This window comes from Coturnix japonica, chromosome 17 (assembly GCF_054131305.1).
Source record: "Coturnix japonica strain WE chromosome 17, WE-NBRP24, whole genome shotgun sequence".
Classification (NCBI taxonomy): Eukaryota; Metazoa; Chordata; class Aves; order Galliformes; family Phasianidae; genus Coturnix; species Coturnix japonica.
In genome coordinates, this window is record NC_140679.1 from 13,238,548 (window position 1) to 13,262,805 (window position 24,258).

Sequence of the window (24,258 nt, forward strand, 5' to 3'; positions counted from 1 at the left end):
TTCTGCAGGCCTTGACCCCTGTCCAGGCCTGTCCCATCTCATCTCCTGCCCTCATCCCAATCCCAATCCCAATCCCAATCTGTTGCCCACATCCCATCTCTGTGCTCACACTCAGCCCTGACCCCATCCATGCCCTCCCCTCCCTCTATCCTCTCCCCTCTCCCCTCAGGCTCACGCCTAGCCCGCCTCACTTCCGCTTCCGGTCCCCCTCCCCCCTCCCCCCCCGCGCAATGCCTTCTGGGCCGCCCCCGCCGTGCGCGTTCCCGCGCGCCCTCCCCGCCGCCCCGTGCGCGCCCCCGCGGCGGTTACATCACAGGAACGCGCCCCGTGTGACGTCACCGCTCCACCGCCCAACGCCCGCGGAAGGGAAATTCCTTGAGCGACGTCTGAGCCGACCAATCAAAAACCGGCTCATTGTGAGCGATGCAAAAGGCAGCCAATGAGATGCGCGGGATGGTCGGTGGTGGGCGGGACTATCAGGCGGGCGGCCGAGGCGGTTTGGGTTGCGCCTGTCAGCGCGGCGGCGGGATGGCGGCGCTGTACGCCTGCACCAAGTGCCACCAGCGCTTCCCCTTCGAAGCGCTCAGCCAAGGCCAGCAGCTCTGCAAGGTCCGGGGGGAGGCAGAAAGCGGGGGGAGCGGCTGGGGATGAGGGGATGGGGGGCGGAGGGTCATGGGGGGTCACTGAGGTAAAGGCCTCTGAGGGAAGGCCTCGGGTGGGGGGGGAGGTAAAAGGGGGATCCTGAGGTAGAATGGGGTGTGGGGAGGATGGGGGGGGGTGTAAGGTGGAGTCGGAGAGTACTGGAGGAAAAGGGGGGGCCTGGCTTAAAGGGGGTGTGATTTGTGGTGGAGGGGGCTCTGAGACGGAAGTGGGGGGGTCCTTGGGGGGGTCTTAGGGTGAACTGGGGGGTCATGAGGTGAACTGGGGGGTCATGGGGTGAATGGGGTGAATTGGGGGGGGTCCGGAGGTGAATTGAGGGGGGGATCCTGAGGTGAATTGGGGGGTCTTGGGGTGAATTGGGGGGTCCTGAGAGGAACTGGGGGGTCCTGAGGTGAATGGGGGGTCATAGGGTGAATTGGGGGGTCCTGAGGTGAATTGGGGGGTCTTGGGGTGAACTGGGTCCTGAGCTGAATGGGGGGGTCATGGGGTGAATGGGGGGGTCCTGAGGTGAATTGAGGAGTGAATTGGGGGGAGTCCTGAGGTGAATGATGAGGTCATGGGGTGAATGGGGGGGTCATGGGGTGAATTGGGGGTCCTGGAGTGAACTGGGGGGTCCTGAGGTGAATTGAGTGTCCTGAGGATAAAGAGGCACCTCTGAGGGAGTGGGGGGGGGGGGGTGTCCCTGAGTTGAAGGGGGGTTCCTGAGGTAAATTGGGGTGTAAAGGGCTGAAGTAAAGTGGGGGTGGTTCAGAGTTCTGAGGGCATCCTGTGGTAAAGCGGAGGGTCCCGAGGTAAAGTTTGAGGGTATTGAAGCAGAGAGGGGGTGCTGAGGTAAATTGGGGGGGTCTTGGGGGTAACTGGGGGGCCTGTGAGGGAAAGTGGGGAGTGAAGAGGTGAGTTGGGGATACTGGGGGAAAGTGGGAGTGGTTCCTGGTGTTGAGGTAAGGGGCCTTTGGGGTGGTTCTGGAGATAAGTTGAGGGGTCTTGAGGGAAGGTGAGGGGGGCAAGGGGCAGCAGGAGTGCTGTGTTTGAGGGAGGATAGTTGGGAGGAGATTGGGGGCACTTAGAGGGCTGCTAAGGGGGAGGTCCTGGGGGCTCCTAGGGTGGCTGAGGCCATGGAGTGGGGGCTTTTGGGGGGGCTTAATAAGGAAAAGTGTAGAGGGGGGCTTGGGGTGAATGGAAGGTGGTGGGTGGGGGCTGCAGGGATGGGGTCCTGGGGGCATTTGGGGGATGATAGGGGTGAGGGGGCAGTTGGGAGAGCATGAGGGGCTTGGGGGTGTAGTGTTGGGGGATTATGAGGGGCTGTGCATTGAGTGGGCACTTGAGTCAGAAGACTTGGGGACATCAGAAGGGCTGCTGGTGAGGGTGGCTCATAGCAAGAGGGGATGTGTGGGGCAGCTGGGTGGTCCCAAGGTGTTTGTGGGGACATTTAGGGGCAGCTTTTGTGGTATCTTGAAGGGGGAGGATCGATCTTGAGGGACAACCTGAGTGGGGAAGAACGAGATCAGTGTGTTGGGGAGGGGAGAGAGCTGGGCTGGAGGGCACAGGAAGCTTTGGAGAGCAGGGAGGTGAATGACTGTGATAGGACTACATGTTCTGCACCGGAGATGAGGCCAGCTGTGACCCTTGTCTGTGGGCGTTGGGCACAAATAGCCCTTGTTACAAATCATGGTTTACTTCTGGGTCACCCGTGACACACGCCATTCCTGTCACCCTTCCTTTGCTCTCAGCCCTTCTAAGAGCAGAGTGAGTGTACAGGGAGGAACCGTTTGGAGTTGGATGAGTGTGAGTGTGTGTGTGTGTGTGTGGTGGGAGTGGAGGTCAGCAGGAGAGCTGGGCATTGGGGAAACAGCATGTGGGAGAAGCACTGCACCTCACAGACTGCTGTATTATTGCAGGAGTGCCGGATTGCACATCCCATTGTTAAATGCACTTACTGCAGGACTGAATTCCAGCAGGAAAGGTAAATGACTGATGTGCTGGGCAGGATGATGGTTTCCTTAGGACGGATGCACCTGGCGAACCGTAATGTTTCCACACCTTTAATGGCTGAGCCTGATTGTTGTTGGGGGAGACCTTTGGCCTTAAACGTCTGCTGGACGAGTCAGTGTGCCTACACAGTGTCCTTAGATTTGCACTAGTGCTTGGTTTTTGGCTTGGTCAGCACTCACCAGTATCTTCCAATGAAGGATCTGAGGGAATCTTCCCATGAGTTTTCTCCTACCTGATTCTGGTATCTAAAAATCATGGGATGTGCTTCCTTTAGCTGTGATCCTGCCTTCTGCAACTTGTGTAGATTACAGAGGAAGGGTAGGTGAACCCAGGAGCTGATGAGCATAACTTGTGCAGACTGTTCTTTCCTGTGTTTGTTAGGCAAATATACCTCTGTGCCTGACCTGCCTTAACCTTGTAATCGAGCACAGACCTCCTCCAGAAGTGAGGCTGTCACCGGTGCTGAATCATGCCTGCTGCCAATTAGGCGGTGATCAGACACATGCATTTGTCAGGACAAAAAACTGACGTCATGTGGGGATGCCTTGATTAAAAGGTACCTCTTAGGAATTCCACTTTTTGCCAGGTTATCCTCAACCAGAAGGGAATAGGAAATGCACTTTGGTATCAGGGTCCCTAGTGAAGCTGAATGCAGTCTTGCCACTAGAGAGCCTGGGGGAGCCTGGGATCCTAACCACATAGATGTTGTTTCCTTTGGGGAGGTGTTAATGACGTGCTTTGTCCTTCTTCTTCACAGCAAAACCAACACAATATGCAAGAAGTGTGCTCAGAACGTGAAGCTCTATGGCACAGTAAGTGAGCGGGGCTCACCAGCCTCTTCTGCTTTCATCTTTCTCGCCTTTATGCTGCCAAGTCCCAAAGCACTTTATGGGCTGGCTCTGTTGTAATAGCATGATTGATCAATAATATGCAGATCTCAAGCATGAAGCTTTTACCTTCTCTTTTAGTATGGAAAAGAGCAGCTCTGCATCATTTTAGGTCATGAAACGAACCATTCCATATTTAACTGAAACAAGAGCGTGGTCGTACAAACTGAGGTTGCAGTGCTAGATCTGTTTTCCTGCTTGTGTGAAATCTGAGGCAGAGATTTTGATTGTTTCTGTTTTGGTGATAAATATTTCTGAACATTTCCTAACCCTCGATAAAGGTTGTGTGCCTAAATAAACTTGGCTAGAGACCTGAGGTCTGGATGCAGTTATGTCTCCTGGATCAGTGTTACACTTAGCTTGGTATAGGGAAATAGACGTTAAGAAGAGCTGGGGGGAAGGGGAAAAAGCAATGCCAATAGTGTCATCAGAAGGCACTGCTATATTGGTCTGTCTTGTCTCTTTAAGCCAAAACCTTGCCAGTACTGCAACATCATCGCAGCGTTTATTGGCAACAAGTGTCAGCGTTGCACAAACTCAGAAAAGAAGTATGGACCTCCACACTCCTGTGAGCAGTGCAAGCAGCAGTGTGCCTTCGACCGGAAGGATGACAGAAAGAAGGTCAGTATCTCTGCTAAAGGAGGCTGAAAAGGTAAAGGGGCTGGTCACAGTGGCTCTATCCTCCTTTCACAGATGTCTGGTGTTTCTAAAGGGGATGCCTCTTGACTGTAAAATGCTTTTTGGAGTTGAGTTGTGCTTTGGGAGCTGTATTTTGGTGCTGTTTAGCCTTTGTGCCCCTTTGTTCCTTTGCCAGATCTTCTGAGAAAGATCTCTTGAATTTGGTATGAGGGTGAGTGAGGGGGCAAAGGAGGAGGGGCCTGCAGGGTAGAGGGGTGGGAGCAGTACTGCTGCTGTAGCCTGAGGTGCTGGAAGCGTGTTCTTCCACAACTGTCCTGTGGCTCCTGCACATCCTTTATTTAAACAACATCAGAGCTTCTTGCTTGTGTATTTCCAAAGCCTGCTTTCTGCAGGCTATAAAGATCTACTCTTTGTTTAGAATCCTGTCCAGGTTTGAGCAGAAATTGTGGCTCTTGTGCAGTGCAGTGACTGCCCTGTCGTCTGCCATTCCTTGGCTTTCCTTGTTCAGAAATCCCAGTGGAGTTAGACTGTCCTGTTGATGTCCTGGATGTTGTAAGACAATCTGTAAGCGAAGCTTGAATGAGACTGAAGTTAGGATGAGTTAGCTGCTGTTAATGAGTGCATTGCACCAGCCATGCCAAGTGGCTTTCTAAGCACTCAAGGGATCCTTTTTGAATTGCTGCTTGTTTTTATGTGATCTTAAAGCCTGAAGGTGCTTCTTGTCTTCTCTGCTTTGTTTGTGGGCAGGAAGCAAGACAAAAATGTCTCTCTTTCATGCCCTCCAGGTGGATGGAAAGCTGCTCTGCTGGTTATGCACACTGTCCTACAAACGGGTCCTACAGAAGACCAAAGAGCAGTGCAAGCACCTGAGCAGCTCCTCCCGGACCAGCCTGCAAGAGAAGGAGCAGTACAGCAGGCTCAGCAGCAGCAGCCATTATAACAGGTAGCCTGCACAAGCTGTAATGTTGTGTAGGGCTTCCCTCTGGGGTGAGCAAAGAGAATGCCTGGCCTCAAAGTAACATGGAGCAGCAGTTTGGCAGTTGGCTGCTGTTGGGGTGAATGTGGCTAAATCAGGCCTCGCTCCTTTGTAAACAACTGTGGTGCAGACTTGTGACCTGACAGTTCTCAGTGATTCACCTTGTATACAATTAAAGCTAAACTGGGTTGTAATTGAAATACAGATAATAAGCATGAGTTCCTCACCTGGCTGCTGATTGGACCGACACGTTGTTTTCTGTTTATTTTTAGTCTCCAGCTGCTCTTCAAGGAGTGATATTTATTTTTTTTACTGTTCTTTCTTGCACTAAGAAATCTCATTTTAATAGGCTGAAAGTGGGTGGGAATGTGTATTTGCACCTCTGTCTCTGACTGCAAGTCATTCAGGCTCTGACGTACCGTTTCCTTGTTTTTCTAGCCAGAAAACCTTATCCACCTCTTCTATTCAGAATGAAATCCCAAAGAAGAAAGCCAAGTTTGATGCCATATCTGCCAATGGTGACAGGTGAGCCTGTTATCTGGGGAGATTGTGGGTGGGCGGGTGGTCTTAATTGCTAAGTTTTATAGAAGAGTTCTGTGTGAACAGTGGGAAACTTGATGCTTAGAGCAGGGATCTTGGGCTTTGGGATGTCTAGGGGCTGCTTTAGCAGCTTCCAGAATCTGACAGGCCAGCGTTAGTGAGTGCTTAGACAGCTTTGGAAAGGAAAATAATACCCAGTGCCTGTACCTGTTAGAACAGAAGCTGCTTGTTGGCTGAGCTCCCCAGCAGACACAAAAACTGCAACCCGATCAACTGTATCTTTCGCTGCAGCTGCAGGGCAGGGCTGGCTGTTGGCTGCACCGTACAGTTGAGCTGTGTGGTTTTTGTGCTTTCTGGGCTCTCAGAGGAGAGATGGCCTCAGAGGAGAGGATCAGAGCCCACCTCCTACTTCCCCTCCTGCCTTCTGGGGGTGGGACAAGCAATCAGGCTTTGCTTGAAAGCAGCCAATCCCATTCTGCTGTCACAGTTTGTGCTGTCGTTGCTGACTGCACATGCAGCAGAATGGGAGGCACTAGCAGAAACAGGAAATTGAGATGGATTTTATTTTTATTTTTTTATTTCATGCTCTTGTACATGCATATTTTCATTCCTCCCTTTCCTCTCTGATTCTCAGCGTTCCTTCCTCTCCCGAGATGCTTTGCCCCCCTATCCAGAGTGCCCCGTCCACGTTGGCGCAGTGGGCTGCTTCCCAACAGAGTCTCGGTGCCCACCATTGTCCTGTTTCTCAAGGCACTGACATCCTGAAGTGAGATCACCTGTTGTTTTCTCCCCCCCTTGTTGCCCTCCCTCCCTGGGAACTGTCTCACACATGGAAACTATCCCTCTGAACGGATCTGCTTCCAAACAGCAGTGAGATGGGAGCGTGGTGCAGGCTTCTCAGTGCCAAGGGGTCTGTTAAACCGCTGGTAACTGGAGGTCTTTTCTCCACAGTCACACATTACGTCTCTCCTGTTGATATCTAGTCAATGTCTGTTAATATACAAAATGCTGTTACGTGATATAGAATAATTTGATAAGGCAGTGGTTCCCGCTGAGCAATCTGCGAGACCATTTATCACAGAATTTTCAGTTAAAAGTTGGAAGACAAAAATCAGAGTTAACTGTGGCTTAGGAGCTTCCACTTCATCTGACTGCTTTTAATGCTGGTGGAGCTGGAGGAGGGACTGGAGGCAGATCTCTGCAGCAAGGTGTAGCCCATCTGTACTGCTTTCCCTCTGGAGCCCTGTTATCCCCCTGCTCCCCTCCTGAGGCTGCAGTGTGGGCTGTAGGACAGGACCAGGTGATTTCACCTGCTTGCTAAAGCCTGGGGTGAGACAAATCCACTGCTGGCTTAAAATATCCGGGGAGCAAAAAGTCCTGTGCTCTGTCATCAGATGCTCAGTCGTTTGTTTGCAATCAGGAGCATGAATTAGAAGAACCAACTGCCTTTATTTCTATTTGCTTGTGTCAGATGCTGTCAGCCTGGCTTCTGCCAAGGCTGTGCTCCTTGCCACAGACTTTTTCTGATGAATCCCAGTAACAAACTGTGGGTAATTTTAGCAACTCCTAAAGAGCTCCAGCTACATGCTGTGGAAAATGCTGCAGCTGCCTTAAATAGACCCCTGGCTTTATTTCTTGAGTGGAATAATAATGGTGCTTCACTGTGCTTGTGGAGCTGCGGAGGATGAAGCCCCCAGCAGCCCCCATCCCTGCACCATTTTCTATGAGGGTTTCCACCCCACAGCCCTCCTGGAGCTGCAGGCTGGGTATGGAGCTCAGGGCTGCCTTTGTTAGCACTGTTCTTACAGTGTGTCTCAGCTTCTGGCTCCAGCCAACCTTGTGCAGCCTTCAGCCAGACAAAATCTGGGCACGCCTGGGCTCAGTGAGGTCCAGCTTACCCCAAATGGTTGCTCTTTTGTGGATGCAATGGGAATTTCTGTGTCCTACTGAACTGCTTCTGAGCTCTATGCATTTGTGTTTCTGAGCAGAGGATGCTCTCAGTGCCTACGTTCAGGGGGCTGAGCATTTTCCAGCAGTCATTTAATGGGTGGCTTTGTGTGATTCTGGGTGGGCTGTGAGTGAGCAGCCCTGCCTCACTCCGAGCAGTGCTCTCCAGCAGCAGCTCTGGGTGCAGCTCCCAGCATATCCTGCCTTATAAACCTCACTGTTCTGCCCATGCCCTTCAGCCCTGCACCCCATACGTGCATGAGAACCCCAGTTTCACCTGCAGCCCGTCGTGCTGATTCCTGAATGGACTTTTGACAACTGAGTGTATTTTTGTCATTGGTGAAATCTGGATGCTGGTTTGGTCAGCTTGCATTGTGCCCCTTGAATAGCAGAACCTTTAATCTTGGCATGTATTTTGCCTAATTTCATTCATTTAACAGGTGTTGAGGGTAAGGCAGCCAGTGTGCTTCCTGTTCCACTCAATGGAAAGAGGCAGGTGCCTTTGGAAGGGCTCCATTTTTAACTCCGTCTCCAACGAAAGCAATGGGAGCTCATCAATTTGCTTTAATTAGAGGCATGAATTTTAGGCTGCTCACACGTGGAGAACACACATCCCTCCAATCAAACCTAAAGGGCTGCAACCCTGATCTCCAGGAGTTTACTTACAGAAAGAATGTGTCTGGGGTCGGTTGGTTGGTTTAATGTTTAATCTGATAGTTAAAGAAGGGCAGAGATGTGCCTTTGGCATTTTTCCCCCTCCTTTGCAGGAGGCTGGTGGCCTTTCTGTCCCTTCTCTCCACTGGGTGGCAGGGCCACTCTCACTCCATGGCTCTATTTGCTGCAATAGAAGCTGCCCAGGAGTGAACTGTTCCTGCCTTAGCTGCTAAGGGAAACGTGAGCACCTCCCAGCACTCTGCATCACCCCAGGACATGGCAGCAGGGAAGCTTGCCTGGGCAAGGGATTAGTGCAAGCCAGTTTGTTTTGGGCCAGAAGAATTCAGTGGGGAAGAGCTGAGGGTTTTCTGCCCTCTGAGCAGGCTGCTTCTTCCCCCCCCCCCCCCATCCTCCTTTTGTCTCCCTTTGCACTGAGTGGGACGTGAAAGCTACTGTTAGAAAGGCACTGGAGCACCCACAGAGCCTGTGCTTTCAGGGAGCTGCACTCAGGCATGGTTTCATACGTGCAGCCTGCACATATGGACATCTGCTCTCAAGAGCTGCAGTGTGACGAGCCAATAGCAAACCCAGAGACCTGCACCATCCTAATGGAGCGGGCTCTGCTGTCAGCACGCTGCAGCTGTACAAAGCAAGCTGTCCCCTGCAGACAGCTCTGCCCAGCTCTGGTTTTCCCCTTGCCAAGCTTTCTCTCAGTGCTGCAGTACTGAGCTGTGCCTTTCAGGTTGGTGAAGCTGCTGCCCATCTCCCCTCTGTAAACCCCCAGCACAATGATGGAAAGGGGTTTTCTGCTCCATTCTTGCTCTCCAATCAGTATAGGCTGTGCTTTTAATTAGAAAATGGATTCTTTCCAGATGCTGGAGGAAACCTCTGTGTGAGTAACCAGTGCTCCGTCCTGCTGTATAGCTGGGGATTGGGAGCCTGGGGGTGCTTGGGAGGCAGCACTGGGGGGGCTGTGTTTGCCTTTAGACCTTCAGTGCCTTCCTCCAGATGCAGCTCCCAGTTTTAGTGCTGAGTGTGAGCTTCAGGATGCGTGTTGATCTGCTCTGCAGGCTGTCAGAACATGTCAGCATTCAGGTATCCCGGGCTGCTTGTAGCAGTGGTGCTGTGTGATAACGGGCAGGCTTTAAATAACCTTCTAGGTGGAACTTTGTTGTCACTTTTATTACTGTTCGGTTTTTATACATGGCAATTTCAAGTGTGTGGAGCTGGGAGCGTGCTGCCCTTTTAGAGCCACGAGATAAAAATCAAGCTTACCATTACAGCAGTGGGGAACAAAAGGCAGGCAAAGATCAGGTGAGCTCTCTGGGCCTGTGGCTGCAGCTTATCATATCTTACCATCTGAAATGCAGCTGTAGTGCGAGGCTGTGGATGGCTGCCCTGATGGCTGGGTGTCTGACTGGGAGATGCCTGGATTACCTTTGCAGGGTGATTTACATCCAGATGGGTTTTCAGCTGTTGCTTAAGTTTAGCCTGGGCTGTCTCTGAGCAGATCCTCAGCTATTTCTGTCTTCCTGGAGAGAGTCCTGTCTGCTCTGCAGTGGTAACCAGGCTTCTTCCTACATTGCTGTATCATGGAGGGATCAAAATACAAAAGTCCAGTGTGTCTTTTTCCCTTTCCCCCTGCTGAGGACAGCGCTGACTTTAATCTAGGTGTCTGTTCTGCCTTTGTTAGTTGAACTTGGAGGTTGTTTGTTTCTCTTTTGTGTTCCCTCCTTGCCAACGTGTTTGTTTACATTGAGTGAGGAGTATTGCTGGACATCCAAGGACTGCCTGTGAGCTAAGAGAGTTCCTAAGTGATTGCATAAACTTTCATGAGCTCTCTGATTGCTGTCCTCAGCTCTTTGGTTTGAAAATAGATCATTACCATTTGATTGCTGCAGGTGCCAACTGGTGTGCACCATAGCAGCTCCATGTCCCTGCTGATTGTGCAAGAATACAGCTCAGTTTATCACACTGTTGCCTGTCTTTGTAAGCACTTCCCAAAGTCCCTGTGGCATTCAGGGCAGGGGTGCAGGTAACACCTCCAGATGGTGCTTGCAGGGCACAACGTGTGTCCTGGAGCAGTTCCCTTTCTTACTTTGAGTGCAGTCTGTGTGGGAATTCCTCTGCCTTAGTGAAGAGAAGGGGTTGTGATGAGAGCTATTCCCTGTTCTTTGCTGCAGTTTTTCTCCAGACCTCGCCCTGGATTCTCCTGGCACTGACCACTTCGTTATCATTGCCCAGCTGAAGGAGGAGGTGGCTACTTTAAAGAAGATGCTGCACCAGAAAGATCAGATGATTTTGGAGAAGGAGAAGAAGGTACAGCCCTTGGCTTGCTTCCCCCACCCCCAGCACGCTGACAGCTGGCATGTTCACACAGATCACACTCAAACCAAGTCTAGCTTTTCATACTGCAGTCAGCAGAAGCCTTTCTGGCTGCTTCCATTCTGCCTCCTCTTCCAAAGCTGAAGAGGCTTTCAGGACCCACCTGAGGGAAACATTTCATACAGGGTCATTTTCCAGCCACTCTCTCAAACCTCCATGAGGGGACAAGACCCAGAGAAATCCTACAGCTCTGTGCAGAACAAGAGCAGCACCCTGGGTGCTTCTGTGCTGCCCTGTGCATCTCAGTGATGCACTGTTGGTCCTGTTGCTCTCCCCCTGCTACCTCAGTGTGTTTCCAACCTCATCCAGTCTCAGGCAAATTCTGTAGAGGCCCTTTGTGTGGCAGAGTTGACAGCAGCCACTTGTTCCATCTCATGCACTCTTTGTTGGTGTGTCTGCAGATCACGGAGCTGAAGGCTGACTTGCAATACCAGGAGTCACAGATGAGAGCAAAGATGAACCAAATGGAGAAGACGCACAAGGAGGTCATGGAGCAGTTACAGGTGACAGCATTTTTGTTTTAATTTGCTCAGCTGTGCTGCACCCAGGAGTGACTGAGGACACTCCTGATGGGAACAAATCATGAGCTCTGCTAATGCTCCTCAGTCCTGTCCTCCAGCCTCTGCTGTGCCTGGCAAGCCATCCCCCAGCTCTACACCAGGCTGCAGCTCTACCCCCTACTTATATCCTCCTTGCTCTCTACTTGGGCTCAGCCTTACTGCATTGTAAAGCGCTGCGCTGTCCCCCCTACGGGCTAGATGGGAACTGTCAAACTCCTTTGACTTATTGCCAAAATCAGGTTTAAACCTGTTCCTCCAGACTGCAGAACCTTTGTCAGCTCCTCACACCACGTAGCTCTCAATGTGATTTATGTGACCAGTAACCAAAGGGAACAAAGATCGAGAAACAACTGGCGGTTTCTTCAGCGCTGTATCTGTAGTCCAAATAAAGAAGTCCCTGAGCTGGAGGGAACAGGGAGAGCAGGATTCTTGTCACGGCCATGGAAACACTAGACAGACTATCAGCATGAATACACTGCAAGGCACTGAAGAGATGGGGTCAAAGGGGAGCTGGTTAGAGTCAGACTTAGAAATGAACTTTGCACCCCTTTAATTACCCCGGGGTTTATAATGATCTCAAGCCCGAGCAATGAGAGGTGGGAGGGGATGAGACAAAAGGCTTATGCTCCTGCTGAGAAAACAGCCCCTCCTCCATCAGCACACACCCAAGTTAATTATTAGAGAAGACGACAGGTTTTGGAGGCTACGGTTTTTGTCAGGGAGCTGGCATCCATCACAGTGCACACTGTGTGAAAGCTGGGATGGCTGCGTGGTGTGCAGGGGGCTGGGAGGTGATTCAAGGACTGATGGCAGCCAAAGCCTTGGCTCTGTGTTGTGCTTCCTTGATCCTGTGCTGTCTGCTTCAGCCTAGAGCTTCTCCTATCTCAGATCATTGGGTGGCCTGCAAAGGAAGGCTTGCTGTTCTGAACACTTTCCCTAAGTGTTTCCAAGACAGGGCGTGCTGGTCACCCCGTGTAAGGGAGGAGTATGTCCTGATGCTGCCTTTGCTGCAGTTATAAGAGCATATTTATCTTGAAGGCTGTCAGACACCTTCCAGCAGCTTTAAACACGCTCAGTTCTGAACAGAAAGAGGAAGCATCAGATCCACAGGCGGGTTTGTCACCCTGCTCTGCTGGCTGGAGAGGGGTTTGCATGTCTGTCCCTATGGTGCTGTCCTGTCCTTAGTTCAATGGGACTGCCCTGACCTCCTCCTTTCTGCTGTCTGAATGTTCTATTTCAGCTGCTATTGACTGAGGCTCTGGAAACGTTCCTCACCGATTCCAAAATAAAAGTTCGAATCCTCTTGTTGTGCTGGAGGGGCCTCAGAGTGTTCACATCATTCACTTTTTGAATGTGCTCCTGGTTTATTTTGTCCTGGTTTATTTTCCATGGGGGGGGAAGCAATTTGGGCTGTGTTCTTCCATTATGTAGGATGCAAAAGGAGCTGCTTTACCACACTCAGCCCTGGAGCTGAGGGTTTAATTGCTCTAATAACGTTTGCATGTCCAATCAAACCAGTGCAGAAGGGCTGTATCTGGTTTTGCACGGGTTCTCCCCTTCCCTGCTGAAATAGAATAAATGTACCATGTAGGCTGCAGGTGGGTGAGCTCAGAGCTTTGGTCAGAGAGGCTGCAGAGCCTTGTTTGTGAGTTGCCATCGTTTGGGATTTGTTTCAAACAAGATAGAGTCGTGTTTTGGTGCTGTGATGTGCTCATAAGGCTCCCTGTGGGGATGCAGTCAGTGCTGAATCCTGGTAGGACATTGGCAGCACCTCAAGCTGAGGGTGAAAGAAAATTGGAGAACAGAGTGAGCTCTTCCTCCTCGCCCTCTGGATGTGGGTGAGTGTGTGAGATAGGAGACTTGTGCCTTTGACTTGCTGAAACAAGAGTCAAGATGGGAGCTTGAGTCACTCTCAGCTTCTCTCCACCGCTTCTTGTGCTGCCAAAGCGCAGCGGCTGGTGGGAAGGGAAGGAAGGAAAGGCAGCTCTGCTGACCTTGGTGAGTGTCCTTGGCTGGCTCGGCGCGTTTGTCACATTTCTCTATGGGAGCTGTTAAGGTCCAGCCCACGTCTCAGTTACAGCAGGGGGATGAGAGGGGGGAAGGGGTGGGAAGAGCCCATTTGGAGTGGTAGCAGTGAGGTTCTTGATGTGTGCTGTGGTGCTGCACAGCAACACCTCCCTCCTTTCTTTGCCAGCAGTTCTATCCAGGCATTGCTTGGACACCAAGAACTGACGGTGATCCCTTCCATTAAACACCCATTTTCACTGTGTTTTCAGGCCAAGAACAGAGAACTCCTGAAGCAAGCAGCTGCCCTATCCAAGGGCAAAAAGCCTGAGAAGTCGGGAGCAATAACCTCCCCTTAAAACCAAACCCACAGTGTGGGAGCTTTCCCCAGCATTAGCCAAGGAGTCTAGGAGACCCGCCTGATCGCTGGAAGCCAAAACCTCAGTGTTGTCACTACCCCACTGCTGTGGACTCGATGGAAGCACCTGGGGTGTGTTGCCTTTTGACAGCATGCTTGAGTGTGTCTGGTCTCTGAATTCTGTGCTGCATCATGGCGATCCGTGGGGAGAGGTCCCAGGCACCCCAAATATCCCCCCCTTGAAGTACTGCTGACTGGAAGAACTGACCAGTTAACTACCACTGCCAACTCTTTGTATTAGCAACCAGGAACCTGCTGCATTACAGACTGCTTGCTGGTTTCAGACCTGCTGCTGTGAGGCGATAGCCATGGCCAGTTGTTGTGCAGATGAGACAGGAGCTGTGTGCTGGGAGCTTGATTCCTCTGAACTGTTCCCTCTTGGAAAGGAAGCCGATCCATCACCAGCCCTACAGCTCTTACTGGAAGGTTGTGCCACTGCTGAGAACGGTTCGTCCATCCTTTTGAGAACGCTTCCAAGATGGGGGCTGTTGTATTTATCTTGGAGGGTTTGGGGAGGGGAGGGGGGGGAGGAGGGAGGAATTTGGTGTGTTTTTTTTCCTTCTTTTATTTTCCTGACGTCTGCTTGACACACTTGACTGCTTGGTTTGGGGTTTTGTTACTGTAGCTTTTGGGTTATTACCAGAGGGTAACGATACCTCCCCAGACCCACCTCATCCCCTGGTGCCACGGTTGCTTTGTGGCCTCTGGGGCTTGATGTGACTGAGCTTTTACTCCATCTCTTACATCAGGACGGTTCAAGGCTCAGCTGTTTGCTGCACTGAGTTCACACTCTCCCCCCTCCTTCCCCTGCCCCTCTGATGTAGATCTGCCCCTTCCAGATGTAGAAGCAGAGGCCAGCTTGGCTCCAGGAAAGTGCTTACAGAGGCAGCGTCCCAAGGCAGGAAGCATTTCTGGGGGCTCTCCGGGGACGTTTCTCACTGCCAACCCAAAGCCAGCAGAATCAAAGGGCTACGAAAGCTCCCAGTGCTTCTCAGAGATGGGGTGAGCAGAGCCCACAGCCCCTTTAGCCGAGGGGGCACCTCGGGGTGGGGGCAAAGAAGCACTTGGCAATGGGAGGAAGCAGCAGGTTGCTCCCTGCCATCCCAGCTCCATGCAGGGCGTGAAGAAACAGCTCAGGGCTCGGAGGAGGAGGATGAGGAGGGGGTGACCCCTTTAGTGTGGAGCAGCACTGAGGGCAGGTAGCGAAAAGGAGAAGCAGGGCTGCCCGCTCTGCCAGGCTTTTTATTCAGCTTTCGACTAGACTTTGTGATAGGGTTTGATTCCTGCTCTGAAGCTGACTTGACTCAAAGGCACTTTTTGATGGTGTTTGGCTTCCGCCGCGGGGGGAGCACGCGCTGCAGCATCCGACACTGCCACATCTATGGGGGGGTGGTAAGGGGGGGGGGGGGGGTTGGTTCTCTATTTGCTTTTCCAAGAGATTTCTGAGGTGAGGGAAAAGGGGAAAACAAAACCCAGAAGGGTTGTTAACGCTTTGCCAGAGAGCAACAGCTGCCAAATCCCCACCTGATTTTATACTTCACTCGTTTTTAGAAGATGAGGTGCATGGGTGGGATTGGTTTTTAACCTGGGGGGGGGGGCTCTGCTTTTCTTTCTGCTTCCCTCCACAAACAGACTCAGCTTGGGGTGGGGGGGGGGCGAGGCCCTATGGGTTCTATTGAGGTTTTCTGTTGTTCGGGGTTTGTTTTTCTCATGGTGACACAGAGAAGTTGAGTAGCGGCTGATTTGTAGTAACAACCACCTCGTTTTCTTTGTATGTTTGTAATAAGGGAGATTTTAAAAAAGGGATGCTTTGATTTGTACCAAACTCTGACAGATGTTAAAGCGTTTTCCATGATGCCCAGCTGTGTGTCTCATGTTCTCTTTGCCTTCAAGCAAAGCACTGGGGTGCTACTTGGTTGTGTTATATCCCCCTTCCAGGACCGAACTGCTGCTGTCAGACCACAACCACAGCAACATGACAGAGCACAGACTGTTCTCCATAGGAAACAGAGCTCTGTGCTGCTTTTAAGGTACAGATGTGAACTGCCCAAGGAGGCTGTGGATGCCCCATCCCTGCAGGCATTCAAGGCCAGGCTGGATGTGGCTCTGGGCAGCCTGGGCTGCTGGCTGGTGACCCTGCACACAGCAGGGGGTTGGAACCAGATGATCATTGTGGTCCTTTTCAACCCACTTCCTTGGGCTTTTCACCCCAGCTTTGCTGGATGTGAGCACAAGGAGCGATCTGGGCTTGTTTCCATAGCAGGCAGCTCAGCAGAAGTGTGCCAGTAGGGCTTCACCTTATCTCTGCTGAGCACAGCACAAACCTGCCCGTATCCTTGAGCCTGCCCACTTAGCCCCGTTTATAGCAGGCAGGGAGGCAGATAAGAGCTCCATTGACCCAAGGCTCAGTGCTCGCAGCCTCCGTGCCCCCAGCTCTGCACCTAACAGAGGCTTTCAAAGGGCCAAAAGGAGACTTGTCCATTCGATCCCAGTCTCAGCACTCAGCCATTCAGCCTCCCTACCCCAGACACCTCAGAGCCCCAAGGGCTGCAGTTCCAGCAGTGCTGAGCTGTGGAGCTTCAGGGCGCTTTGAAAACCCCTTGCAAAGCGTTTCTCCAGCCGTAACCCAGAGGCTGGCTGCTGTTTGTTTGCTTTTCAAGTAGTTGCTTGCAGCAAACCTCTTGCCAACCTTGCAGGCCCCTCGGCAAGGATCTGCAGCTCGTATATAGGAATGAATAAACAGTTGTGCAGCCCGACAACACGTACCTGCAGCAGGAGTCAACCCGCAGCAGAACTGCCTTCCCCAGCCGGTAATTAACCCCACACACGCTCCTTTACACTCCTTGTCTAATTGCTGGGAGCGTTGGCTTTGTGGCATGTCCTGGGGGCAGCGAGTTTGTGTCTTCAAACACCTTTAAAGCAGCAGAAAGTCGGGTTGTTCCTGACGCAGGGGGGCAACTCGCTGCACTTTGCCTTCTCCCCAAGGAAGCCTCAGGAGCTGTATGAGTCCAAAGGCTCCCCATGTGAATCCTTGTGCTGAGCACTGTGTTTTGGGTGAGGTCCCCTCTGAGTGCTCCTCAAACAGCCCCACTTCTGTTCTACCCCCATCCTTGGGGTCCTGAGGGGCAGCTCACCCCACCCCCACCCCCTGTTTGCTCTCAGGTGACTGAGAAAGCAGAATCAAACCCTGTCTGGGTGCTCCACATCAGCTCATAGGGTGGGCATTGAGGGACCCCTGTGTGTTATCCAGCTGCCAGCAGGACCCCCATGGGATGGGGTCAGAGATACCCACATGGCAGCTGGCTTTGACAGGCTGCTCTGGAGGGGGGGAAGCTGCTGCCAGCCCCCACCGGCTGCTGCTGCGTGGGAAGGAGAAGCACAAACAGAGCAGGAAAAGTGCTGAGGTTGCATTGAAGGTCGGGTTCATCCGAGCCCGGAGCTGCAGAGCAGATGGGGAACGACGTGCAGCTCCTTATTGCTGAGTGAGTGCACAGCACCAACGGGGCACAGCCCCCAAAGGGGGGATTCGCAGGTTAAAACTGCTCGGCAGCACAGCTGGGCCCTGCCCGGTGTGTGCCCATGGCCCCAATGCGCTCCAGGCTTTGGGGATGGGGGAAGGAGAAGCAGCCCCCCCTATAGCCCCCAAATGAGGCCAACCCAGCACGGGGTCACCCAGTGCTGCAGCCTCCCCCTGTGTGTTCCGTGTTGCTTCCATGCTGCAGGTTTAGGGCTGGGAATGGAGGGCTGTCAATTGGGATCCCAGCTGGGGGGAGAGAAAAGGGGACTTGGGGCAGCCCCAGCTCCAGCTGCTCATCAATGGGGGGGAGATCAGCCCCTAATTGCTCAGCCCGTTAATTACGGGCTCACGCCCCCTCAATATCATTGGTGGAGGAGACGGGAGGGGGCGTGGCCTGAGTCCATTCACACCCTCTATGAAAGGGAGCTCCGGGTCCCACGACCCTATAGAAGAGTTACGGCCCTATAGGAGCGATACGGCCCTATAGGAGCGATACGGCCCCGGATCGCGCTGCTGTGGCTATGAGCGCTCTATAGCCGTGCTGACTGTCCCATGCTGGTGGCCGGCTCTCAGTGCTGCCCTGCGGGGCTGGAGGAGCGTTTGGGATGCGGGGCTCTGCGGGGCGAGGAGGTACGAGGGGACAAGGAGGGGGTTGGGGTTCGGGTCCCTCCCTGGGGTCGTTTGGACGAGGGTTCGGTTGTATGGGAAGCGCCCGCTGTGATGAATGGGGCCGTCCCCATCTATAGGGGATGGTGGGTGGCTGCATGGGGTCCCTATGGAGCTGTTGTGACTCTGAGCTGAGTCCCCCCATAGCTCTCAGTCCCCATCCCGGTGGGTCTGACCCACCCTACAGGTGTAGGGCAGCAGCCCCCTGGGTCCCATGTGAGACCTGGGGCAGCTCAAAGGGCTGGGAATGGTCCCATAGAGCTGAGTGAGTCCTGGGCTGCCCACCCAGCTCCACAGGACCCTCCTGCTGCGTCTCCTGCCCCAATCTGGGAGCTGCCTCTGTTTGTATATAGGGGCAGCAATCAATGGGGCCGAGCTGAGCCCCCAGCCCTGGGGTGTGGGATGGTTCTCACAGTGTCTCTGCAGGGCATTTATTTGAGCTTTCCTTATCAGGAGTGATTTTCCAACACCTGACCGAGCCCTGGCAGCAGCACGGGGCAGAGCTTGGCACTGCGGCCATTAACTCCTTCCTTTAAGCTCTCCATTTGGGGCTGAGCCCCCCCCGCACCCCTTAAAGCCCGGCTTTGGGGTCAATGCATCCCCATTACGCCTCAGTTTCCCCACCTGCAGAGCACGGCAGCACGGCGGGGGTTAAGAGCAGCTTTGCTTCCCACAGCAAAACATCACAGCAATGATTAAAACGCGCCTCCAAAGGTCACCCTGAGCCTCACAGCGGGGAGGGCTGCGCTCAGCCCCGGCTGCTTTAAGGGGGTGCAGCTTTGTGTTATGGGGTTTCTCTATTGCTTTGAGCTGAGCGTGGTTTGGATGCTGAGTCAGTGCACGGCACGAGCCTGGCCCTGCTGTCACCCCAGTGCTGCTTCCGCTGTGACTCAGGGCAGGAGCTCTCCATGCTCTTGGGGCCATGGGTGCCTATGGGGTGTCCATAGGGTGCCCATAGGGTGCCCATAGGGTGCCTATGGGGTGCCCATAGGGTGTCCATAGGGTGTCCATAGGGTGCCCATAGGGTGCCCATAGGGTGCCTATGGGGTGTCCATAGGGTGTCCATAGGGTGCCTATGGGGTGCCCATAGGGTGTCCATAGGGTGCCTATGGGGTGCCCATAGGGTGCCTATGGGGCTGTGCTGCCCATGGTGACTCGCTGCCCATCACGCTGTGAGCGCGTGGCTGCACTGACAGCTGCCACCTGGCTGCCCCGTGTCACCCCCCCCCTCATCCCATCATCCTATTTGGGGTGGGCTCTGTGCCCCCCCGTCCTGCTGTGGGTCAGTGCTGGGTCTGGGTGCTGATGCTGCTGGGGGGACACACGTGCTGTGCCATGTCCCACATCCTACAGGTGAATGGGGGGCTGTGGGGGGGGGGCAGAGCTTTGTGTCAATGGAGCTCTGTGCTTTTTGGGGTCCCATCCAGGGCTGTGGGATCTCTGCATGGGTTGAATCCCACCTTTCCAACCCTACAAGGTGTGGATGTGCTGTGTGCTGCATCCCATTGCATGCTCTGCTTGCAGGAGTCCTTGCAGAGGTGGTGAAGCACAGCCTGCCCCTATTGCTGGGCTCAGGTCCTGCTGCCCCATTGCTGCCCCACATCCCAGGGCAGAGGGGAAATGGGTGCTCCCCCCAAAGTGCTGTGCATGTCTCCCACCAGTGCAATAATAGGATGGGGGTGGTGGGGATGGGGGTATTGGGGGGTTCAGGCTCTGCTGCATCCCCATGTTCCAGCCCTGCAGACCCCCAGGTTGGGGTCTCCCATTCCCCCCGTGCAGGTGGAGCCCCCCGGGCTCTGAGTTGTGCTTCTCCCCCCATTGAAGGCCCCGAATCCCCCCATAGCTGTGCAGGTTGGGGCTGTTCCCGTCCCGCTGTCACCTCCCAGCAACACCCGGCTGTGATTTCATCAGCCTGATGCAACACCCCCCGCCCATGTCCCTGCCTGGGGGGGGCCGAGGGGGGGGGTCATCCCACGGCCCTGAGTCACCATCCGGTATCAGCCCCACGTCACCCCCATCCCGGCGCTGACAGGGCTGACATCGCTTCTCTTTATTCCCTATAGGACACAGGGATCCCGGTGCCCCCCCAGCTGGGGAGGGGGCCCAGCGCCTTCATCCCTGCGGAGGAGGTAAGAAGGGAGGGGGCGTCCTCTGTGGGTGGGGGGGATACGGAGCTAATAGGGGAGGGGGCTCTTGGTGGTACCCGGCTGGGAGGGGGTGGGATATGGGGTGGAACGTGTCTGCTTTGCCCCTTGTATTACTGGGGCTGTGCCTCCCTCCCACCCCAAAGCCGGGGATCCCCGCAGCCCTATCAGTGCCGACACACAGCTGGATCCTCGTAGGGCAGAGATAACGCTGCGCTGCCGTCACCGTGGGGGGGGTGTGTGTGTGTGCTGAGTGTCAGCTCCTTCCCACGGCATAAACAACCCGGTGCTGAGCTGCGTGGGGCTGCCATGGGGTCCCCTGATCCCAACTCACCCCATGAGGATGGGGGTCCAGGCGGTGGGCACGCTCGGAGGTGCCCGTTTAGGGCAGGAGGAGGACGGCTGGGGGCAGCCTTTGGGGTGAGCAGCACTAAACGGGGGCTGGGGGGGCAGCATTTGGGGTGTATGGCCCTATATGGGGTCGGGGTGCGTCCTTTGGGGTGAGGGGTTTGTGCGGCATCTTTTGGGGTACATGGCCCTATATGGGGGCTGGGAGAGCGTCCTTTAGGGTGAGAGGGGCTGGGGGGGTTGTATCCTTTGGGGGAGGCGGCCCTAAATGGAGGCTGTGGGCTCCAGATCCTGCAGGACGGCATTGAGAGCAGCCGGCGGCAGCTGCTGATCGAAGCCTTCGTGTCCGCTGGTTGCGTGGACAACATCACGATGGTGATGGGGCTGCACCCCCAGTACCTGAGCAGCTTCTGGAAGACTCAGTATCTCCTGCTGCGCATGGACGGACCCCTCCCCTACCACAAACGCCACTACATCGCCATCATGGTGAGCGGGGGACCCCCAGGAGTGGGCGATGCCATCCCCTAAACACCACTTTGGGGTCATTTATGGGGTACCCAACACCCTTTACAGCCTGGGGGTTGATGTTGGGATGCAGAGCCCCCCTTGGCTGAGCGCTGCCCCAAGGGAAACCCCTCTGGGTGGTGGTGGGGATGGGGGGGGTCCCTGTGTGGCTTCTCCAAAGGCTCGTATTGGGGTTGGGGCTGACCCAGCTGATCCCCCACAGGCTGCAGCCCGGCATCAATGCACCTACCTGGTGGGGCTGCACATGGGGGAGTTCCTGCAGGCGGGGGGCAACCCGGCGTGGCTGCAGGGGCTGCACTGCGCCCCACAGAAGCTCAGGAACCTGAATGAGATCAACAAGCTGCTGGCGCATCGGCCCTGGCTCATCACCAAGGAGCACATTGAGGTGGGACACCCCAATAGGGGGTTTGAAGGGGGGTTGGTGGTCCTGGGGGCCACATCGCTGCCTGGATTTAACCCTTTGGGGGCCATAAGTCGGGTGGGTGGATGGGGAAGGAGCGGTGGCTGGGAGCATGTGATGTATGTATGGGGCTCAGGGCCTGATGCTGTTGTCCCCCCCCATCTCCCCCCTGCAGGCACTGCTGAAGACAGGGGAGCACAGCTGGTCGCTGGCAGAGCTGGTGCAGGCGCTGGTGCTGCTCACCCATTACCATTCTCTCGCCTCCTTCGTGTTCGGCTGCGGCATCAACCCCGAGGCAGGGCAGGATGGGGGGCAGGGCTGCAGACCCCCCTCACCCCACAGCGACAGCAGCCCCACAGCTGAGGACAGCACAGGGGGCTCAGGGGTAAGAGCTGGGGGTGCCGTCCTGCTGGGGTCTCCCTATAACACCCAAGGGATGGAGTGTGGCCCCTTGTATGGGGGTTTATTGGGGGTGCAGCACTGAGCCTGCCCCCTTTGTGCAGGGCAGGGATGCTGTGCGGGAGGTGGAGGCGCTGATGGAGCGGATGCAGCTGCTGCGGGACAGTCAGAGGGAGGAGGAGGGCGTCACACAGGAGGAGATGGCGACACGCTTCGAGATGGAGAAGACTGAGAGTTTGTTGGTGGCCCCATCGGGTAAGAAGGGGGTTGTGTCCATAAAGGGGCTGTTGGCCCCCATTGCTGGGCTGTGGGGTGGTGCTCACAGTTGTGCCTTGCAGATGTGACAGACCATGCCCTGCAGTCCGGCTTGCTGTGCTTCGTGGAGGACCCTGAGTTCGGCTATAAGGACTTTACACGGCGAGGAGAGCAGGCGCCCCCCACCTTCCGTGCTCAGGTGGGTCCCACTCCCCCCCCCAGCACCAACAACAGGGGCTGGGATGGAGCCAAAGCAGCAGCGTTGGTAGGTGATAGAGTTGTGATGGAGGGGTGACCATCTTCCCCACCCCTCATAGGATTACACATGGGAGGACCACGGCTTCTCCCTCATTAACCGGCTGTACCCCGACGTGGGGCAGCTGCTGGACGAGAAGTTCCAGGTGGTTTATAACCTGACGTACAACACCATCGCAATGCACTGCGGCGTCGACACCTCCATGCTGCGCCGCGCCATCTGGAACTACGTGCACTGCGTCTTCGGCATCCGGTGGGTCCCCCCTGTGCTCCCCCATCCCCTGGGTCCAGCTAAAGGGATGTGGGTCTGGATATGGGTGCCCCAATGGGCTTGTGGCATAGGGCTGATGTGTTCGCTTCATCACCCCCCAGCTATGATGACTATGACTATGGGGAGGTGAACCAGCTGCTGGAGCGCAGCCTGAAGGTTTACATCAAGACAGTGGCCTGTTACCCAGAGAAGACAACCAAGAGGATGTACGCGCAGTTCTGGAGGCACTTCAAACACTCCGAAAAGGTGCTTTTCCCTTCATTTCCCCCTTCATTTCCCTATTTCCCTTCATTATTTCCCCTCTCCTTTGGGGCTGAGCCCCCTCCTCACCATGCCCTGACCCTGTTGTCCTGCTATAGGTCCACGTCAACCTGCTGCTGCTGGAGGCCCGGCTGCAGGCTGCCCTGCTGTATGCACTGCGCGCTGTCACACGCTACATGACCTGACAGCCCCCTGCTCCCCCCCCCCCATCCTCCTCCTGTTCTGTGGGGGGGGCTGGGAGCAGTGGGGAGCCGGACTGTGTTGGGATGTCACCTCCTGCCTTATGGATGTAGAGATATGGGGGGGAGATGGGGGTATCTGTGCCTCTTATCCTGGGGTGGGGGGGTCTCTGAGTGCCCCCCATGTGCCCCTGTGGGGTGGCTGGAAGTGGGGCTGCTGTGTGCCTTGTGTTGGGGGGGAGCCCCGTGGAGCTGAGCCCCTTTCCCTGGGGTGCCCTTAGCAATGATGCTGCTGTGCCCCCCCCCTCACAGCCCCATCATGTTTGTCCTCCCATAGGGCGCTGAGGGGCACAGAGGTGTTGGTGCCCCCTTTGTACCCCCCTGCAATTGGGGACTGGAAGTGCCTTGAGCCCTGGGCAGGGATTAGGGTGGGGGCTGCAGCACCTGCACTGCCTTTCTGACCCCCCCGCGTACCCCCCGCCTGCTCTGTGACACTGAAGGTCTGTGTTGCATCCTGTGCCATCCCCCCCCCCCCCCCTCAGGTCCCTTTGTGGCTGTGGAGCTCAGTGCCAAGAGCAGGGCAGCACTTCTCCTATCGCTGCCCATCACTCCAAAGCTGGGGGGGGTGTTGGGGTCTGTTAGGAGGGCAGCTGCCCCCCCTGCAGCACAAGGGACCCCCAACACCCCCCCATCCCCTGCTGCACTTTATTGCACAGCACACTGCCATGGAGGGGGGTCCATTGGAGCACTGCTGGGCTGGGATATGGGGTGCCCATGCTCACCCCCCCCCCCCCCCATCCCACACCCCATGTGCCTTTCCCTCAGTGCGGGTCGCTGGGGGAGCCATGGGGACCCCCACCACCCCCCAGGTTTGTTTCTGCTGCATCACAGCTCCACTTTAACTTATTTCTGGTTGTTGTTTGGACTCCTATGTGGGCCCGGAGTCTGCAGCCCTCATGTGAAGGAGGGAATACATTCTTTTTTTATTATTATGGGGTGTCTGAGTGTTGTTCTTTTACCTTCCCCCCCCCCAGCATGCTGCGATACAGGGTGGGGGGCAGCGTGCAGCAGCACCAGGTGCTTATCAGCACCCAGCGGCACCTGGGAGCTGCAGATAAGAGCTGGGAGGGTGGGGGGGCAATGAGCAGCTGCACGAGGTCTGTGGGTGCAGGGGGTGCCCTGCAAGGGGGGGGGGGGGACTGAAGTGTGTGTGGTGGGGGTGCATGTTACTGGGGCAATGGAGGGAGTAATGGGGGTCCCAAAGGGGGATGGGAACGGGGGTCCTGATGGGGGGGGGGGTCCCAAAGGGGGATGGGAACGGGGGTCCTGATGGGGGGGGGGGTCCCAAAGGGGGATGGGAACGGGGGTCCTGATGG

At 55.1% G+C, this 24,258-nt stretch overlaps 2 protein-coding genes across 8 annotated transcripts; both read left to right on the forward strand.

Moving 5' to 3' along the window:
- Positions 1–424: 424 nt before the first annotated feature.
- Positions 425–15,523, forward strand: FAM76A (family with sequence similarity 76 member A). Of its 4 annotated transcripts, none has more exons than XM_015883685.2 (10): positions 491–609; positions 2,559–2,623; positions 3,410–3,464; positions 4,008–4,160; positions 4,964–5,121; positions 5,593–5,679; positions 6,329–6,460; positions 10,479–10,614; positions 11,082–11,183; positions 13,517–15,523. In XM_015883685.2, exons 1-10 carry the CDS (start codon positions 529–531, stop codon positions 13,601–13,603), a joined length of 1,056 nt encoding a protein of 351 aa, XP_015739171.2. In that variant the 5' UTR covers positions 491–528; the 3' UTR covers positions 13,604–15,523. The 4 variants fall into 4 exon arrangements, with proteins under 4 accessions (XP_085374198.1, XP_015739171.2, XP_015739172.2 ...); XM_085518071.1 differs by lacking the exon at positions 491–609 and adding an exon at positions 2,038–2,406; XM_015883686.2 differs by lacking the exon at positions 6,329–6,460.
- Positions 13,977–23,874, forward strand: SESN2 (sestrin 2). 4 transcript variants are annotated; one of them, XM_085518068.1, is made up of 10 exons: positions 13,977–14,109; positions 19,909–19,974; positions 20,626–20,823; positions 21,065–21,247; positions 21,438–21,647; positions 21,766–21,916; positions 22,000–22,115; positions 22,234–22,424; positions 22,544–22,688; positions 22,802–23,874. In XM_085518068.1, the coding sequence occupies exons 1-10, from the start codon at positions 13,990–13,992 to the stop codon at positions 22,886–22,888; spliced, it is 1,467 nt and encodes a 488-aa protein (XP_085374194.1). In that variant the 5' UTR covers positions 13,977–13,989; the 3' UTR covers positions 22,889–23,874. The 4 variants fall into 4 exon arrangements, with proteins under 4 accessions (XP_085374194.1, XP_015739206.2, XP_085374195.1 ...); XM_015883720.3 differs by lacking the exon at positions 13,977–14,109 and adding an exon at positions 17,615–17,809; XM_085518069.1 differs by lacking the exon at positions 13,977–14,109 and adding an exon at positions 19,136–19,198.
- Positions 23,875–24,258: the final 384 nt, after the last annotated feature.